General features: G+C 38.5%; 1 protein-coding gene across 1 annotated transcript in view; it reads left to right on the top strand.

Annotated features, from left to right (window-relative positions):
• Positions 1–21030, top strand: part of PTPRN2 (protein tyrosine phosphatase receptor type N2) — a 630254-nt gene that overhangs the window by 249100 nt on the left and 360124 nt on the right. Inside the window, exon 10 of the mRNA XM_041487587.1 lies at positions 18403–18489. Within this exon, the coding sequence (XP_041343521.1) occupies positions 18403–18489 (87 nt within the window). The remainder of the gene's footprint in view (positions 1–18402; positions 18490–21030) is intronic.

Raw genomic sequence — 21030 nt, 5'->3', positions numbered from 1 at the left:
CTCCTTTATTCCATAGAGTATCATGATGACACCATCTCCTTTGACTATCCAGGCTTATTTGGCTCATAAATGCAGTAAAGTTTAGAACTGCCAGAACTCTGTGAAATGGGAGACATTCTGAATTTCAGTGTTCATAACCTGGAGATTCTTCACTGTATCATGTTACCTGGATTTATTCCTTTCTAGTCTCCCACTGATGGGTTTTCCCTGAATTATGTCTGTTATTATTCATTGAAACTTGCTGAAGAAGGTTATTTGTCCAAAGATTCTTGGTTCTAGAGGAGTCCATATACACAAATATAATTTACCTTCTTTACCGTTTTTAATGGTTTTTAACTGGCTGGATGGCCAGGACCAGAGAGTGGTGGGGAATGGAGACACATCCATGGTTGTAACTCTGGGCAGACACCAGTGTGTTCAACAGGGCCCAGTACTGAATTCAGTTCTGTTGTATATCTTTATTGATGATCTGGGTGAAGGGATCAAGTGTGTCCTCAGTCAGTTTTCAGATGGAAACCAAGTTAGGAGGGAGTGTTGATCTTCTGAAGGGCAGGAAGGCTCTGCAGAGAGAAAAGCCTCAACTTGCACTACAAGATGTTCAAATTGCATGTTAGGAAAAACTTCACAGAAAGGGTTGTCAAACTTTAAAACAGGGTGCCCTGGGAAGTCACTGTGGCTGGAGGCATGTACATGTGTCACTTAGGGACACAATTTAGTGGTGGATTTGGCAGGGCTGGTTTAACAGTTAGATTCAATGATCTTAGAAGTCTTTTCCAACCTAAATAATTCTATGATCCTGTGATTCTGCTCAGTGCTATAGCTGACATTTGAGGGAAAACGTTCCCTATTAACTTCTAATGTTTTGCAAGCATGATCCAAGGAGGTATTAGCACTACTGCACTGAACTCCATGAAATGCTAAGAAGATGCCAGCATTTAATTGTGCCACAAAACAAAGATAAACATTTCCATCTAATACTTGAAGTAAAGATTTGTGATACTTTAAAGACTTGCTAAAATGGCAGTCTGATTGTCAATGGCAAGAACAGTGGGTCACTCCTGCTGTGTTTGTCAAGTGACCTTTCAGATGGTTGCAGCACTGCAATCCATACCAATCCATATTATCCATCAGTGCTAAGCTTTGGAATGAATTGACACTTTCAGTGTAGAAAATTGCCCAGCAAATCCTGTACTGTGCTGCTTCAGTACTTTATTATTCTGAGAAACCAATCAAATTGGTGATTTACTTTGTTTACTCTCTTTCAAAAAATGGCCATTCTACCACTGGAGTCTTTTTGTGAAATTTGTTTCTTAGTGTAATTGCTTGAAGTGTTTTATTAATTTTAACTCTAAAATTCCAAAGTAATCTTATTTTTTAAAAGTAATCTATGGAATGTTATTTTCATTTGTGTTCTGCTTTTTCCATAGTTATAAAGTGCCTCTGTTATAGTTGGGATACATCAGTGTGAGCTCTCTAGTCAGAGAAGTCTTGCCTTTGGACTCCTCCTATTTTCTGAAGTTCTAGTTCTTCACATTTGGGAAACTTTTTTTTTTTTTTTGTTTAAAACCATGCCAATTCTCCCATTTGTTTGGCAGTATGTGCTCTAAAATGAAGGCCTAGATCCCACAATCATAACATTTACACAGTGTTTAGTCTCCTAAGTATCTCATGAGGAAACCCAAAGCCTGACTTTCCAGAAAACGTAGTTCATACCACCTCCAGTAAATCTAAATGTAAGCTGCCGCATGCTCAGCAGTTTAAATAGCCAAGCTGGCATGCAATTTCTCAAATATGAGATTGAGTAGCTAGACGTAAATGCACTAAGAAAAATCCTAGTTTGAAAGTTGGTCTCTTTCCACTGCTTATCACAGAGTCTTTCAAGCTTCAAAATCAAGTCATGCTTCTCTGGAACCATGCTTGGACACCTAATGCGGAGCAACCCATCCTGTTCTGTGACTTATCAGAGGGCTTGTGCTTGAAGTTTTTCATACAAAGACTAGATCACAGACAGCTCATGGCAGCTCTCTTAGCTTGTGAGCCAGCTCCTGGCATTGTTGTGTTATGCATTTGCAGGATAGTTCATGTTTTGTCATATGTTAGCTCTCAATTGCAGACTGTCTGTGTAAGATTGTATAGGTTGTAAATCTGTTCACACCACGTTAACTGAGCTGGATCCTGCATGCATGGCTCTGCATTTCATGGAGGGAGCTGCAATTCTGCTCAGGCGCTGGGAAGAAATGGGGCTTGTGTTCACAGTGTAAAGTTGCTATGGAATATGATTAGTCTGACCCATTTAACGTGCTGAAGGGTTGGGTTAATTGCAAATGCTTGATATTGTTTCTCCGCCTTTACAAATGTGATAAATGGTACTGCTTTGCATATAATGATTACTTTCCTCAGGATGGCATTCGGGTTAGGACCCTGAAGCTGGGTTGTGCAGAAGTCTTGGTTTATTCCTCAAGTTTTCTGTTTTCCTAGGCATATCATTAAATAATTGTATTTTTATGATCTTCATTATTTTTCCCCTACCAGGTGGAAACATTTTAATTGCATTTAAAAATTAAATTTAAAATAAATAGGAAAAATGAATCACAATATCTACAGCAATGAAACAGGGCTGGTATCGTTCTCAGTTACTAGATCTTGATGTTTCTTAGAAGCTGAGCATTTATATTCCATGAGGCTCTGCAGCTCGTTTTAGAAAATAATAACAGAATGTTCTTGTCCTTTAATACATCTATTCAAAAAGAAACACTGATTTGACCCTCTCTGTATATCTCACTGTCCTTTTTGAAATCATTATTCTACTTACAAGTGCACTTTATTAAGGGAAAGAGATTTGTTCATATTCTTGACTTAATTTCTACAATTGGGTTTAAAAATGAAGAGAAATTATAAATACACATAAACCAGAAAATCTGTTGCTACTGAAGTCTGTTAGAATCACCAAAGAACAGCATTGCTGACATTAAAAAAAAAATTAAATGTAAAATTTTTATCTCTGATTTTTCACTTCCCTTACATAATCTTCCCTTGTATAAATAAGTTCCATAAATGTCCATAATTGATTTTAGAGCCAAAGGTTTTGCTTCTGACAATATAGTTTGACCCCCTATCTGAATAATACACGTGGAAAATCCGTTCCTGTGAAATTGTCCAGTAGGTACAGCTTGGTCTTTGTGTCTCAGCACCAAAACCTGTAGAGAGACATAATTCTAGAATTTTCTGTTTTCTAGAAATGAAATCTTTCTTCCATCTATAATTCTCCAGTTTTCTTGTGATTCTGAGAAAGTGACAGAGATCATATCCCCCATATTACTGCTTCACTGCCTCAATTTTGATATTATATATTCCCATATATGGAATATGGGAAAATGATGTTTCATGCTTCCTATTCATCTACAAGAAAATAACAGAGGAGCAGTAGTTAGTCTGGCTTTGTCACAGAGAGTACTAAAGACTGCCTTTTTTTTTTTTTTTAAATGCATGTGTTCAGCTTTGTATATTTTTATTATCTGTTATATGCACAGAGATGTGATAATCTGTTCTACTTCAGCTGCCCTTAGCTTTTGAGCTTTCAAAATCTGTTGAAATATATTGTGACAGAATGTGATTCTCACCTACTGATGTAGATAATTTTACAAGAGAAGAGTCCTTCCCAGTGTCCATCTTTCCCTCCTCGAAGGGTGTTGCTTTCACACGTATTTTCCTCTCTTTTTTTTTGAGACCAGCTCTGCATTTTTACCTCTAGAGGAACACAGAGGGAAAATTTTCTAATTAATGTAGCTGGTGACCAGCCAATCCACTGCACTAATGACTAATGGCAAACATTCACTCTGGTCCTGATGCAGTGGACAATTTTGGGAGTGTGCCTGGAGTCCTCAGTAGCACCACAAGAACTCCCTCAGGTCTCTATTACTCCACTTACTGAACAGGAATGGCTGCTGGCCTGGTTTCCCAGGCCAGGCATTTCCAGACACTCTCATTCCCCTTTCCATGCCTCTGTGCTGCTTTAGCATCCTGTGTTTGGGTTTTCCATGCCAGGTCTTTGGAAGAGCAGCTGGTTCAGGTACTCCACCAGGTACTCACTCTCAGTGAGCAGGTTCAGGTCACTCTGCTGACTCCAGGCTATAGAACTGCATGTGAAATATGCCCAAACTAAGGATGGGGCTGGGGGCTGTGCTTTGTTTTTATAAACAGTGGGAGTCCTTAAAACCCTGAGATGCTGCAATATCTCACAATAACATATGGTCAGTTATTCTAGGATATCACAGTGCTTTTTGGGTAATTACCATTCAGGTCATTATGAAAATGTAATGAATTTTAAACTTTTGAAATGAGTGAGAACAAGAAAGCCAAAGATCAGGATTCCTGGGAATGCAGCATACTGAATCATAGTGCAGTCTGTTATCTGACAGTACTTTTTCATCAGTGCTGTTCTGCCTACTCCTGGGAAGCTCAGATATAAAAACGCCATCATTGAATTTTCATGCCTTTTTTTTTGTTTTAATTTCTTAACTTACATTTTGTGTACAAAATGTAAATGATCGACCACTAAAAATTAGAATGAAGTAATTTCATAAATAGAAAATCAGTGAACAAATTTGGACAGATTTTCTCTGGGCAACTTATGCCAGAGTCTCAATAAAGAATCTCCTCCTAACATCTAACCTAAACCTATTCTGTTAGTTTGAAGCCATGCCCCCTTGTCCTGTCACTACACTTCCTGATGAAGAGCCCCCTCTGACTTCCCTGCAGGTCCCCTTCAGAATCTGGAAGGCTGCTCTGAGGTCCCCACACAACCTTCCGTTCTCCAGGCTGAACAATCTGAACCTTCTCAGCCTGTCTTCGTAAGAGAGCTGCTTTAGTCCCTTTATGAACTAGTATTTGTGTTTCTTCAACTCATTTTTTGAACACTGTATTGTTGGATATTCTTTGTCATTTTGCATTATAAATTGGTCTGGGCTTTATGCTGCCTTGAAAGAAAAATGGAAGATATGAAGGAAGGGAAAGAATTTAAAGTCAAAAGTGCATTAAAATGTGTATCATCATTTGTCCTCAATGTCATTTACTAATTACTTGTATGAAGAAGAAATTTGATATGAAAGAACAGGTTTGCATTTTCAAGGCTTTTTTGCATCAGAGATTCAGGGTGCATGACAAGTGAACCCTGTAGCTGTTTCCAGCATTCAGCTTAAAATGCATTAGGGAGTGCTTTGGTGGGGTCCATTTCAGCCTCAGAAGGGAGGGCAACACAATCATGGCACAGATTATTGCCATTATTTCCGTGCTTCTGCAGGCGACAAAGCAGCTGTATGAATTTGTTACTATTAACACAGCTGGAGGTACTGAATGTTTGAAGTAATGCAAGCACAGGCTGGCACAGTGTCACACTTTGATTATAACTCCAGAGAGTTGGTCCTTCTCAACTTCTCACTCTACTATTTCCAGGATGCTGTTATCTCCTCTGACCTTCATAGCCCAACCACTGCCATTGATTTTTAGCGTGTGTCATTTGTGTTACAAATTGGTCTGGACTTGAATCTGTCTGTATTAAGAGGTTTAGATTCACACTTACTGATGGTGGGAAAAGAGGGAAAAATTACAGAAAGTGGGAATTTGCTGAGCTGTCAAAACAGAAGTAAGCTTAAAAAGGTTTTATGGCTAATATAGCCTTTGAGGAAACAAGCATGAAAAAATGAAAGTGCAGCCCAATGCAATAAAATTGCAGTGTCCTTAAAATGATTACAATAACAGTGCTGTGAAGTCAGGCAGCTCTCAAACAATCCAGTGAATAGCTCTGTGCTTCGAAGTTATTTGGTTGCTCTCATGAATTCTGGGTAAATGTGAACCATTTACAAAATTAATCATTATTTAACTTAATGTAAGACACAGACTGTATTCAAACCAAAATAAATCTATGAAATGCATTCCCTCCCAAAGTCTTTACTGGAGATATGTACTTCAAGATGTATGAAGTCGCACTGAAGCATGGACAAAAAACTCAGACTCAGGCAGACAAGGCAGACTGTTCTAACACCATGGGCTTAAAGCATCAATGTCCAGGACTTTTATTATAGATTATCAGATGAGTTACTCTCAGGACACTTCCAGACAAGAGCAATAAATACAATTTCAGTGTCTAAATTTTTTTTAGGCTTGGTAGGCTCAGAAAGAATTTAATGGCAACACTATAAAATCAGTATTGAGTGCTCCCAGTAGTCCTTGCCATGGCATTTACCTCCTCTCTGACCTGCAGTGAACCCCTCTAAGGTCTCCATTTCTTCTCCATTGTATGGATAATATGCATTGTTTTTGTGATGACTGAAACTTTTTGTGTCTAGTAAAAGAGGAGTAGGAGCTGGAGAAGGCTGGATTTGATAGCTTTATACAGTGGTTGCCAGCCTGATGAGAACGGCAGAGTCATGGCACTGTGTTACCTGTCTTTTCCTACAGGCTGTGTGCTACCTGAGGTGGCAGGAGCTCTTGCTCCATCCTTGGGGTTGGAATAGATGACACCCTTCTCCATTTATTCCCTCAGGCAAATGTGACATCCTTCCTTTGGATTGTGAGGTGTGTGGCTCAGAAGCTGGCCATTGCCAGGCTTGGTAAATTACTTTTCAATCACCAACATGGTTCTGGCGTATTAAAAAGTGCCATGAAGCCAGTTCTCAAGAGACAGGAGTCAGTGGGAAGAGGGGAGTGAAAATCTCTAGTGGGACCTTGATAAAGCTGTATCTGTTTGTTGTTGTACCATCAGCAGCCCTCCCATGCCTCAGTTAACTACTGAAATTTGCACTCAAGGAGTTTCACATCAATCTATTTCATACATCAGTAGCTGAGTTTCCCATTATTTTGCTTGTTAAAATATTTACTAATCTCTAGCAAAAAAAAAAAAAAAAAAAAAAAAAAAAAAGAGAGAAAAAAGAAAAAAAAATAGGGAAATCAAAAAGAATTAAACTGTGTCCTTAAAATAAAAGTTTCCCTAGTGTTGTTTACAGCTTCTCTGACACTGAGAAGTGCTGTGATCACAGACTCTGAGTCCACATTGATGATAAGCTGCTATTTAAAGCTACACAATTTAAGTCCTACCTATTTGTCTGTGAGGGCCACTGAACCTGGGCCTCCAGGAGGCAGTGCCAGGGACCCTCTCTTCTCCTTGGTGGCAGCACCACATAGAAGACCTTCAGGTCCTGAGCACCTTCTGCTGAGATACATCAGACTCTCCCAGGAGAAAAGCTGCTGTCACAGCAAAACCGCAAGTTGTACCTACCCTTCAAATCAACAGGACATAAATGGGATGCTCTTCACACTGACTTTAAGGAGAGTGAGTCACAGAGCAAGGGGCAGGGTGTCACTGAGGATTAAGAGCTGGTTATGAGATAGAAGAGAAAGATTTGTCATGAGCTGCTTCTCCTCAGCGTGTACAGAGATTAGTGGTACCCCATCGGCAAATTGTCTCTGTTAGGAAGAACTATGGAGGATTTAGAAAAATTCCAGATGGATTTAAATACATTGAGGGATTAAGGAGTACAATGGTATATGAGATTCAGCTGGAATAAGTGTGACAGAATAATAGACATTAACAAAAATAATACTTTGGGAAAAAAAAGAAAGAAAAAGCAAAGGTTTTCTTTAAACTCCTCATAGTCAGTGCGCTGAGGCTGTGGAAAATTGGAAGAAAAGATTTGTTGTATCTATATACATGAATCCTGCTCTTCATATGGTGGTACATATTTTCAGACTTGAAAATTTAAAAGAAAGCATGCAAATCCTGAAGGCAGTGGCCCATTTCCCAACATTTCTGAAACACAAAATAGTGTAATACTTATAATGAGGTCAAGAGTTCAGGAGGAGATCTTTTTTTTTAAAAGAGAGATTTTTCTAATTTTTAAGCAGATCCATAATCATGTTAACTAATTGTTTGTAGAATTATAACCATCATCTTATTTATTTTCAGAAGGAATACTCTTGCTGCAGGGTATAAGGCAAGAGGAATTCACTTCTGATATCTGTCTTTGTTGGCCTAGGGCTACAGTGCACATGTGACACGTGGAAAGTGCTTGACTGATAAAATTTTCAAACACAAGGTTCATGTGTTTCATGAGGATCATGTAAGGAAAGTGTGGCACCATTCCTGACCTCTGGAGTCAGAGAATGAATCAGTTAGAGTGATTTTTTCATGTATAATATTCTCATTTATTTGGTTAGGTGTTCTAGTACTCCTGGGATAGAATATCTGTGTTCTGCTACTTTTTGACTGGGTTTTGGGCAAGTGCCTGATAATGGCAATTTTATACGTACCCTTTCACCATTTAAGTTTTCCCTCAGGGAACTGAGGAAATGCTATTTTTTGAATACTGTTAGCAAATAACTCTCTTAATGCCTTTCCATCTTTTTCTTGATTATTAGTGGTGTAAATACAACAGTGCCAAGCCAAAAAAAAAAAAAAAAAAAGAAAAAAGAAAATGAAAGAACTAATGTTCATTAGAAACTAAAGTTTATTGTTTGTCAAAGCACTGTTTTTCCCAGGATAGATGGATTCTTAGGTTGTCCTTACAGCAGCAGCAGATCCCAGCTGACTACTTCTCTTGCCCTCCCTCTGAATTTTTCCAGAATTATCTTGGACTTTATTTCTTAGCACTTACTTTTGAGCTATCCTGTATTTGGTGCTAGTTTTAGAAAATCAGGCAGTAGCATGTTCAAGGTGGTCTAAAAAAGTCTCCAGTCATGTGCTGGTGGCTGCTGCTGAGAACTGACTTAGGATCTGGGATTAGCATGTACTGCTGGGAATATGTTTCCTTCAGCATGGCTCTTCTCACTCCTTCTTGATCCCAGCAGCAGGAACCGGAAATTGCTTTCCTGCTCTTTATCCTTTTCTCTTGACTGCTTTTAGCAGGCAAAGCAGTCATGGCTGGTGTGCACCAGCCCCTTGCCCATGGACAGGCAGTGCCCAGGTCCTGGCATTCTGGCTCCTGCACTTTTCCTTGCCAAGCAGTGCACTGAGAGGGGAGGGAGATAGGATGGGAAAGTGGGTGGTTAAAAATGCAGAAGTCACCTGTTTTAATACTCCCCCTCTTTAATATTTAATATTTTGTGTTTATTAGAGCAAGTAATAAGCAAATAGTTCCTAGCACACCTGTAAGTCATTTTACAGAAGCTCTGAAATATCTCCACACATCTCAGTCTCGTCACTCAGCCTCAGCCCTGTGACAGATGTTCCTGCTCTTTTCCAGGCATGGAGGAAGGATGGCAGGTTGGCTGGAGCTGGCCAGGCTGCCCCTCCCAGCTTCCCACCAGCAGGGATTTTGCCTTCACCAGTCAAAGTCCATACTGCTGCCAAATGGTGTTACCAGCCAGAGAAAACTGGTCCTCAACATTATTCATCCTAAAGACAGGCTTCTTATTTGACTCTCTAATGCATTCCATATGGTATTCCAGACTCATATTTCTGAACTTTGATTTTTCTTTTTTTAGGTTTAGCTTTTTATCTTCAGTACTAAGGAGACTGTGCTGCATATTAAGAAAGTGATACTGCTATAGACTGTTGCTCTGTCAGTGACAGGAAGCTGGTTTGATATCAATCAAAACAAAGATATTACTGAGAAATGACCTGGTGGAAATTCCTTAAATAATTATTTTAAACTTTGAAATTAATCTTTCTTAAAAATCAGTATTTTAAAATACCAGAGGGGAAAAAATTACTCTCATTAAATTTACTGAGTAAAAATTACTCTCAGTTCTCAGATCAGTACTAAAGAAAAGGTCCTTGTAAAAGAAGTTCCTATTTGTCTCCACTAAGAGAATGACTGTTAAAAAATCTTAAATAAAAACACTCAGAATAAATATAGTGGTAGGCAGGACCAACAAAATTATGTTTTTCAGCTCAAAACTCAAATTAGGTCCTATAGTAAAGTATCACCACAAGAAGCCATTGGTCTTTGGTGAACTCATCCAGGCAGGTCTTCTGGTAGACTTTTTTTTTTTTTTTGCTAACAAGTTAATCTGTGGGATAAAGAACCAAATGAGAAAGAATCTTACAATTCTAACCCAACACTTTGGCCTGCAGGGCATAATCTATGTGTAGCTCTCATTGTTTAATAAAAGTCGATTATTTAAATTAAATTCTTCAACAGATTACATCCATTCAGCTTCTGTTTTCAAGAGCTTTGGATATGTGCCTTGTTACCCATGTGTTTAATATCTTTTCCCTTTAAGGCACATCTCTAGGTGGAAAGCTGAAATGTGGTTATTTAGAATTAGAATTTAGAGTGAAATCCAGACTGACTCATTTAGGTACGAAACTGCTGGATGTTGCACATATTCCCCAAAGATGTCATCCACTTAATTTCACATCATGGAGCTTCTTGAGAGACAGGTGAAGACATACCCGCACGGGGAGGTTAGACACCTTCTTTCCTCCACTGATTAGAAGGGACTTTTGAAGACTCCAGAAGACAGCCCAGACTGCAAAATATCTCCCTATTCACTGAGACGTGCCAAACAAGTAGGATGTTCAGGGATCCAGTGTGCCTAGTGCTGCTCTGCTGACAGGCACTGTGTCTAGGATCTTCTGTCTGTCTTCTGCTTATTACTGTGGGACTTGGAAAGTGAAGCAGGAGATGGAAGAGACCTTACTGAAGCTGGTCTGGGCAGTTTTAACTCCCACATGCTGGAAGAGTGCTCTGTGTATGAGAAATGAGAGATAACACTGTCCATTATCCTCTTCATGGCCCAGTGGTTTGTCTTCAGGCCAAAAGGCAACAGAGAAAGATAAATAATGCACAGAAGAGGACCTTAGTCTTCCAGCACTCAGGAGTAAGGAAGACTGCTGGTCCAAACTTAGTTCTTTGAGCATGTGTGCATTGAAAGTGGTTTTAAAGTCAGCATAAATTTGAATAAAATGTCTCCTCCCCAAAAGTCCTAGATGCTGATTTCAAGCTCTGCTTCATTCTCTGATTTAGATGTGTATTAAATACTATTCAAGCTGAGCTCAAGTGTGTGGCAGCAGCTCTCTGGCTACAGAGGGCAGCACACAACTTTCCCAGGCATTGTGGTGGGAAAGGCTGTGAGAAGATCAGAGAAAAGAATGAGAAACAATTGTTACTTTCACTTGCTGCACCTGTTGTTGTGAACGTGTGGAATGGGTTGTGGAGATTTGATTAACAAAGAGTAGTTTCTTAATTAGCCACTAGTGGTGGTGTTTGAATTGGAAGACCAATTAGGTTCAGGTGTATTGTAAAAGCAATGAGTTTCTTCATGATGATATAATAATATAATAAAGAGATAGATCAGCCTTCTGTGAATCATAGAGTCAATGCTAATTATTACCTGGCTGGGGGCATGTTGCAACAACACAAGTGTAGCCAAACTTCTGAACATTCTCCATGGGAGATAAACGCAGTGTCCATGCCACTGTGCTCGAGTTTGGACAGCAAAAGAGGCTGGGTGTGAGTGGCTTTTACCTGTCCAGAAAATACACTTGCTGCTGGGAGGATAATGTAGTTAAGCATTCAGGCAACTTTGAGTCTGCAAAGAAATGCCTTGCAATTTTATTGTAGTGCTCATCACTCTTGAAAATGGGCAAACTGGCCTTCATTGCCTGTGTTCTGATCTAAGCAAATTTTAGGTGGATTGAACCCTACCTTACTTGAGGTTTTACTGGGGATTAGACTGACATTTAGGTTTAAAAAGTGCAATTCCCAATGTCAGGTCCGTTTCTGTACTGTATATTATTCTTCATTTTTGCAGGAAATTATTCAATTGAATTAATCTGACAGGGCTGACTGGATGTCCATCATAGTGCTGCATTACAATTGCTAAACAGAGTATTGGAAGGGCACTAGGTACAGTCTGGTAAAGACAATACATAATTTGAATGATGGCACTAAGGGAGCATTTCAAAGTTCGGTAAGTGGGTTTCCAATGGCACTTGGCAATTGGGAGGAGGAAAAGCAAGTGAGAGCAACTGCTTGTGAGACTGACATAACCTCAGCACAACACTGAACTACGCGTTGTTCTCCTTGGGCTGAGAGCAGGCTTGGCACACGCCACCAATCAAGCCATCTGTATAACTGCGTCGGATTTCTTGCTACCAAAATGGTTCAATTTATGGGATTGTTTTGACAGGCATGTTGGGAAATACAGAACATATAGTTTTCATCATTGTTTACTTCTGTTTTTCCTCTTGTTCCCTTTGACATTGCCCACTGGCTCATATTAGAGTTTGAGCTCCATTTAGCTCAGCATGCAGAGCCTGGCCATGCTGCCAGTGTCCCCACAGAACTCCTCCTGTGCCTTCATTTACATGCTTCCTTTTGTTTTTTAACCAGAAGGGGAAACTCTGAGCCTTGAATGCATAAATCATTAGATCCAGGTCAAAAATAGGCCATTATTCAAAATGTTTGTTCTCACTCATCAGATTTGTACTTAATCTTGGGAATTTCTTGAAAACGTGGAATCCATTTGTAACATTGTTCAGAGAATTGGAGCATGAAGCTGAACTGGTAGTGAGATCAGCATCCAATATTCAGCACTACTCTTCTGTTAAAGTGCTCTCACTGGCCATTCATGAAGCGAGTCTGGTCCATAAGTCTGGTCTCCTGCTCTATTTGCCCACAGCAGGCCTTTAGCAAGACTTCCAACTCACCTGTGAGGCAGAAGTTAACTTCACTGGGATCAGAGTGCTCCAAATATGCTCTAAATCAGCAAGATGTGCTCTAAAACCAGTCAGAGGCCTTGTGCTAACCTAGTTTGGAGCAAAATTTTTGGTAGGGGAATAAGTAAAGTTTTTAAATCAATTTTCAGGTGACATAGTATTTGCTACTACATCTCTTTCATATTTGGTAGGGAGTGGTATAAAGAGCCAATAGTGTTGGTGCTTCTGCTGTTAGATCCAGAATGCATGCAAGTCAAATAATAACATTATTGCCTTTTATATAACAACACCAGGCAGCTGACAAGGAAAGCTGGTGTAATTGCTTTCATTTTATGGACAGTGGAATTGCAGATCAGGAGGATGTCTTGACCGGGGTAACTTGATAGACCTCTCCCAGGTGAAGACATATTCTGTTGCTTATTAATTACTTGTTTAGCTACAAGTGTTCTCTCATAAAACCACTGAAGAGAGTGGGATTGTTTAGACAGCCAAAAAAAACAAAAACAAAAAAAAAAAAAAAGGCTAGCATTACTATACATTTTTTATCTGGAATTGAGGAGAAACTTACTTAATGGGAGTGTTCTGAGTTATGCCAACTTCCTGGGAGCAGATTTAAAAATTACTTCTCATCACTGCATTTTTCTTGTAAATTGAAAAGTTAAATCTTAATAGTCAATAGCAGAGGAAGATTATCATTCAGTGTTCTATTATTTAAATTAGCTCTGTAAGTGGATTGTTCCTTAAAATATTTCTGTTTTCAGCTTCCTCACTGGTAGGGACCTAGACACTGGAAGATACAAAATCTTATTTTCACCAGACAATCTAATTTTCTGGTATTCAATGTCCATTACACTTTGTGGAGACACTTTGGCAATTACATAAAGTTGGGCTTCCAAATCCACTCCTGAGCATTTAAATGGATTGCACTAATTTTCAGAAGTGCTCAGCAGCTCACATTAAATTTAAGAGATATTTATTCCTGTGCTTTTATTTCAGATTCATCTCTAAATAAAATAGCTTCATAGGCTAGATCCTGCCTTTTTTGATTTGGCTGTTTGTTTGGTTTGGGGTTTTTTGTGGTTTTTTTTTTTTTTTTTTTGTTTGTTTTTTGGGGATTTTTTTGGGTTTGTTTTGTTTTTTCTTTTTTTTGTGTGCACTACACAAAACTCCTGATGAACTTAAGGGGAGCTGATTGGCCTAGGATTATTTTAGGTCAACCAAGTAGATCTGAATTGGATGATTTATTTTTGACATGATTAAACTGGATACAGAAGTTTTCATAACTACGTCATGATGTTAAATCATGACATCAGAGTCTTGAACTGAGCTGGGGAGTAATTTCATCTGAAGGGATAATGCAGTACTACCATATAATATTGTCTATTTTTAGCTGAGGTATAAACCATATTCTCCAGGAGGTATAACAGTGCAAGAGCCCTGCCCTGAAAAGTGAGATCAAAAAAAATCAGTAGTGAAGTATTTTGCAGATGACACTCTGAAAGACTTTGAAACTCTATCTATAATCTATGTATCTTTATAAATCCCAAAGGAAATATTTATATTTCATTCCCCACTTATTTATTCATTGTCATTAGTGTGTCAAAGTTATTCTACCAATAATATGAGATAGAGATTGGTATGTAAGTGAGAGAGAGTTCTGCTACTGATGCAGAAGGGTCTGAATCTATCAACTAAAAAAATAACAATTAGGATAGTGCTCACAGATAGAGATGGTATTAGAAGATAAAGCAATGGAAAAAAGTACATTATACGTGAATTTTATATACTTTCTGACTCTCTTTTCATCTTCCAAGAGCGCTGGAGATGGAAACTTAAAAAGGACCTCAAAAGAATTATTTTAAATAGTGAGATGTATCACATTTTCTTTTAGCTGCTGTTATTACAGATACCTTGAAAGAAGGCTCAAAAGAGAAATCTACAGCAAATTGAATGAGAGCAAAGGTAGGAAACCCGAAGTAAGCACTGTCTCAAGATGTCAGCTGGCAACATATATATCATCTGCAAAAAGGTGATCTGCCATCCAGCAGTTGACTCTTCCTAAGGCCGAAATCTAGCCCAAAGGTGATCAGAAACCTTCAAGGCAATCCAAAAATGTAGTGGTAAAATCAAATCATAGAATCATAGGATATCCTGAGTGGGAAGGTACCCATGAGGATCACTGAAGTCCAATTCCTGCTCTGCACAGGACACCTCAAAAATCACAGCACGTGCTCAAGAATATTGTCCAAACACTTGAACTCTGCTGAGAGTGCTGTGACCTGGGAGCCTGTTCCAGTGGCCATCAAGCTGGGAGTTAAAGGCACTGCAGAAACCATTCATTTTCCTGGACACAGAAAGGGTTAGCCAGCCTCAGGAGAACTTGGAAAATATAAATAGCATCCATGAGAGGTCCTTTTTCTGCATTTGTTTTTTTTTACCAGCTCATGCTTTGAGCTGAGGGCTATGTAAATTGTGATTCCTCTCTTAAGGATTCACTGTTGCGGTGTACTGAAATGCCTTTTCACAGACTCTGAAAGAAAATGCATTGAGTTGGCCCTGGAATGTGAGGGGCCACAGCCCAGGGACTCCCTCTGTGCTCTACTGCTTGGAGTGCCAGCAAGGCCCGGCACCAAAGGAGTTCCCAGATCCCCCACTGGGGACTGCAGTGACCATCTTCACAGATCAGACAAAGCAGTGTGAACCCTTCCCACAATTTTTCTCCAAGTCTTTGGCCTTGATAAAATATTTCAGTTGTCTAACGAGCCTTCTTTCTACTCTTACAACTTCAGTCTACAGTGTCTCGCTATTTGTTCCTTATCTCAACACTTATTTTTTGTCATTCTTTATTGGTTTGTCTAACACTTCCTGTTGAATTAATTCCATAGTTGTTGAACCCTCATAATCAATAGACAAAAAATATTTCTAAGAAAAAAACTCCCTAATACTCCCTAATACAGAAACTGAATTGAGAAGGCTCAAAACTAAGTATGTGAAAGATCACAAATATCATCCGGTCTACGAGTATTGAGTGCTTGCACTGAGGATGAGTGGGAGGACTATGGGCGGGAGAACAGGTGATATTTGAAAGATTGTCCTTGTGAAAGCCTGAAGTCAGATGGGTGATGTGGGTGAATGGTGCTGTTGCAAGGTAGGTCAGTTTGGTTAGCACCATTCTGGTGGAAATGGTATGATTCTCTCCATGTAAACAAAGTTAAAGGCAATCACCATACAAACCATGCAACAATGAGCAAAATGAAACACTAAACAAAAGCAAAGCTTTAATTCAGGGTGGAAAATCATGGCCTTGGAATTTTTAGAGAAAGGTTTTTAAGAGTCTACTGTCCTACAGACAGCTTTCATAGAACTGTAATAAACAGTACTAGATTGTATCAGTGTTGGAAAGTTGGAAAAATGGCATTTCAAAATATTGTGATGGTAATCATTCTTAATGGGGGCTCTCAAATATGACTGTGGGATCAGTAATAGTATTGCTACCATAGAATGCTCATCCTGCAGCTTTCCCGAGCTATTATCAATGATAATTTCTTAGCCTATCAAACTGCATCTGAGTTTGTGAACCTTTGTGTTTGAGTTTGATATTGCGTGAGAGTTACTGAGACTGCTCTTGGATGCTCAGGCTTGCAAAACAATGGCCTTCCTGTACCATTTTCTCACCCATTTCCCCTCCAACATTATTGCTGGTTTGTAGCATTCAAATGCTCTGATTACACCCCCCATTTACTGCTCCTGCATTGGCTTGTTGCAGCATATCTTCTTTTTGAGTCTGGGAGATGCTTTTTCAGGGCAGTAGGGAGGGGTAAGCTGGGAGTAGGAGGCTGAGCTTTGCAAGTGAGGCTCCCTTGGTTAAAAAGCAGCACCAATGGGCACAGCAGCCTTTGCCTGCATCAGACTTGCTGTTACAGTAAAAGCCCACTTGCTGACACCAATCATTTCTGTAATTTAAGCCAACCTCTTTGGGAGAAAAGATTTAATTAACACATAAACCCTAGAGTAACTATGACAGTCTGCTTTCATAGTGATGAGAATAATCACGTTTCTATCCGCTGTCAGTCCTTGAAATATAACTGTTTTTTGAATAATCTGTAGTACTTTTTTTTTTACCTTACACAATCAGTCAGATTCTTTTGTTGCTTTCACACAGGAGCATTTCTGTCTTAGAAATCCAGAAAATCTCTATATTTATCTGGTGCCTTGAGGGGCTACCTCTGGTTGTGTGACAGAAGGTCTCTTGAGCATTTTGGGCTAGTAGCATGAAGGGAGGCTGAGCAATTCCATCCTAACCAAGATCCACATGAGATATCCCATAATTTAAATAGAAGTGCCCTTAGGGCAGTACATGCAGAAACCAAAAAAAACACCAAAAATGCAGTGAAAAAAAACCCAAAAAACCAAAAAACAAAAACCAAAAAACAAACCACACAACCAAAAAAGAAAACCAACCAGAAACAAAACCCAAACCCCCAGTGGTCACTGCAGTCAATAAATAAAATAGTGGCAATGAATTACTGTGATATAAAATTAGATCAAAAAAGCTTCAGCTCTGAGGTAGAAATAGTGACCTTTGTAAAAAGCTTTGAAAAAAATCTTTTTTCCTGAGTCTAGTTGAAAAGATTGTGTCTAATACTACACACTTTTTTTGACACCTTCTTCTCCTGCTTATTATAGATCCTTGAAGGAACAAATTCAGAACCTTTTTTTCCTGTGAGTTAATCTCAGCAAAGTTGTTTCTGCTTTCCATGGCATAAGTTAGATATGCTTGTAAGGTATAATTTTATGGTCTTTGAGGCTTTAACAATGTTGAGAATAAATCTGCGATCACAATTTAGGCAGAGAATGTTGTTTTCACTGGACACTGTTACATCATTTCTGCATCTTTTTTCTTTCTTAATGCTTTTTTATTTGGTTCCACAATACTGAACAACTAAGCAAGGTAGGATCTGTATATTAGGGATGGGATGTTCTTAATACATCTTTAGAGTTGTATCAGCTTTAATAGCCTGAAATTTTTGCAAATATAAATTTTGCATCTGGATAAGTGCTTCTTAAAATGATAGCAGTCATATTGTGTTAGGCTTGATTGCAACCTGTTTTCTAAATTAAAAAATGTAAATGTGGCATTGACAAAGGTTAAAAAGATTTAAAGGGGTCTCTGTCAGCAGTGTATGCACACACCAAGCTAAATCCTATGTATCTAATCAATGTCCTCTGGACTGTGTGTCTTGCTCCATTGTTTACTTTCAAATCCATAATAATTTTTGCATCTTTTCCCTGGGCAAAGATTCATTTTAAAATCTAATGAATTTAAAAATATGCTTTTCACTTGTCCATTTGATACTGAGCTTGCAATTTGACTTTCATTGTTTGTTTCCCTCCTTGTCTCGTCAATCCTTTTCTTTCTTTCTGTCCTTTTACTTTATTACATTTTTTATTGAGGACTGAGATGAACTGGTTGCTGCATCATGGGCCCATTACACTTCCTAACAATTCCATTTGCACCTTATTGTTTGTCTTATTGCTGGAAAATTCAGGTGATTCATCATGCCTGAAGAAGCACCTGATCCCAATTCCCTTGATATCACGATCACTATGTGACAGGAATACAGTTAGTGGTGGCTTTCAGACTCAAAGAGGCCAAGGTGATAACTCTTTTGGGACCTTTACCCTCTCAAGTATTGATGAGTTCCATTTTTTTAATGCTCTGTTTTCTTGCTCCCTTTCAACAGCCCCCTGAGTGTGGAAAAGGGCTTGGAGTTAATAAAGGAAGTGGCAGATCTCCTGAAGCTGCAGATGAGTGTCTTCGATGATGTCAAGTATGTACATGGGATTTTCTCCTTTTTTATTTTATTGGATGTCTCATTATTTTTGAATAGTTTGTCTTACAAGGAAATATCTGCTCTTTACTGTCAAAATTAAGGAGAACAGGCAAGAGGGGAAAAAATATTGATGATCTTTGTAATATTCCCTACACATGGGAACAAACTATTTTGAGAAAATTGTAAAGAATGAATTTTTTTTCTTATTTCTTAGGGAAAAATAATCTCTTCCAAATGCCATACAAATATTACAACCTTAATTTAACAGTTTCTAGGTAAGGAAAGTCTTCTGAAGGGTCATTTTACCCAGCATTGCCAGGGGGGAAAAAAGATATCAGAGATGGATAAAAACTTGGGTGCCTGACTTTGAGTCTGGCACATGACACACTAGGTCATGCTTTTTGGTCAGCTATTTATTTAACAAGTCACAGGGAGTTCAGCTATGCTGAGCACTGGTTTTCCTCCTATGATTCATACTGATGAATGCTCTGCATGTTAATGTCATGAACTAGGAGGTTATGATCTGCCATGTCTAGTAAAGAGTTTTAGATTGAGGATTTTCTGAAGGCATTTTCGAAGAAACATGTACTTCACAAAACTTCATCCTCTCTGTGTAAAACAGAAGGAGTTTGATGTAAAGGTAATTGAAAAGAAGGGTCAGCTGTTGGAGGGTTTTGTGAAAAGAAGTCACATCTTGGGCACACAGAAATAACTGATGCCTGGGTAGCATCCAGCTCCTGCCTGAGTTTCGGAAGGTTTGGGACTACTTGCCTTGGCCCATGAAGAGTTGGGTTGCTGAAGTGCAGCATCTTTCTCAGCCTCACCTGTGCTGCCATCAGCTACTCTTTGATCTTCATTTACAGAATGGAATTCATTGTTTAATACTCATTTTTAAATCATAGTCTGATGATGTTTTGTCTGTAGTGGAAGTGTTTGTTCTTGATTTAAAAAAAAACAAAAAAAAAAATTGTAACCCTTCTATAACTGTATTTGAATGGAGAAATGGACTACTGGTGAGAAAATCTTTTCAGAAACCTGGAAAATTCCAGGTATATTGGCTTTAGTTATTGAGAAGGAAAATATTCCCACATTTTGTTTGTTTTGATTAATGTTTTTTGGCTGTATTTCATGAAATACATTTTTTAATGGATACTGAGTTTTTAAATTGAAAAATAAATATGATATTCTATTATCTTTCTTGTAAAGAGAATTTATACCCTTGACCTTGGACACTAGCAGATAAAGTCTACTACACATTTAAAGGAGAAATCCCATGGAACAATCTCTCTGCTGGAATCAGTGGGTTCAGCTTCATTAACTTCATTTATTTACAGTATGAGAGCACTTTCACCTACCTTTTTAATAGTTAGTGTAAAGCTTTTTGGTTACTTTTTATCATTTCATAAATCACAACACATTGCAGTTGATAGGCTGTGGACCTGTTCTCTAATGAAAAATATCCTTCCAGTGGTATAAGCAGCCATGATAGACCTTTCTTTTGATGTGCAGAATTAGCTTCTTATTTTGCATCTATTAATATGCAGTCACGTGAATGTACTGAAAATATTTGTATGGTCAGTACCTTAAAAGTGTGGTGTGAATTACAGGAAGTCCAAACAGGACTGAGCATTCTTTCTATCCATACAATGTTTTTATCAGTCTTTACCTTTTTAAAAACCTATAAGTCTGTGAAGGGTTATCCTAAATCTCAAATCAGTGAAGAATTCATCCATAATAAATTTTCTTTGTTCAAGAGAATGAGATTCCTTGACTCAGGTTAAACCCATAAAGTACTAAAGGAAGGTGGAGCTGACCAGTAGATAAAGCAGTAGTAGAAGATTTAGAAAAAGGCCTTGCCAAAAAAAGAGTTAACACTTTTTGGATTTGTTGTTTTCTTGCCATTGCACCACTATCAGTGGAAAAAAGTATGAATTTGAATACTCTGGTTAGCTTCTCTGTGACCTCATGGAGAGGGGTTCCAGGAAAAACCTGATGTCATGTCAAAGTCACCACTGACATATCAAGAAATATTTCTCAGGAAATATGTTTCTTAATTGGCCTAAGGCATCATGAGTAATTTATTTTATTTCACTGGCAGCTAAAAGTATCCTTTTTCTTAAAGTCTTTTTTTTGGGTAAAAATTGGGAAGTTATGTAGAAAAAGCTATCAGTCAACCTGGAGAAAGAAGAGTTATAACAGGGGTGAGAATTTGTCATACTAGCCTACTTTAACTCTGACCTGAGTATTTGCTTGGTCTGGAATTCTCAGTTCTCTCTTTTCTGTCCAAGAATTCCCAGTGGCTAGAAAGTAACAGTGTAGACTTGGATGTTTTAGATCATTGCAAAGATTTCAGAGTAATGACATGTTATAGAGAATCACAGGGTTAATTTGAGAGTATATAGAAAGCCATCACATCAAATAGGAATAGTGCAAGAACTGAAAAGAGAGGGGAAGTGTTGAGTTCTTTTAATTCTCAGCTACCAGTTTATAGTCCTTTCCTCTGAAAAAAAAAAACCCCCCAAAAAAAAAAAAAAAAAA

This window comes from Pyrgilauda ruficollis, unplaced genomic scaffold (genome assembly GCF_017590135.1).
Source record: "Pyrgilauda ruficollis isolate IOZ18807 unplaced genomic scaffold, ASM1759013v1 scaffold12, whole genome shotgun sequence".
NCBI classification, from domain to species: domain Eukaryota; kingdom Metazoa; phylum Chordata; class Aves; order Passeriformes; family Passeridae; genus Pyrgilauda; species Pyrgilauda ruficollis.
This window is presented reverse-complemented; position numbering and strand designations above follow the sequence as displayed.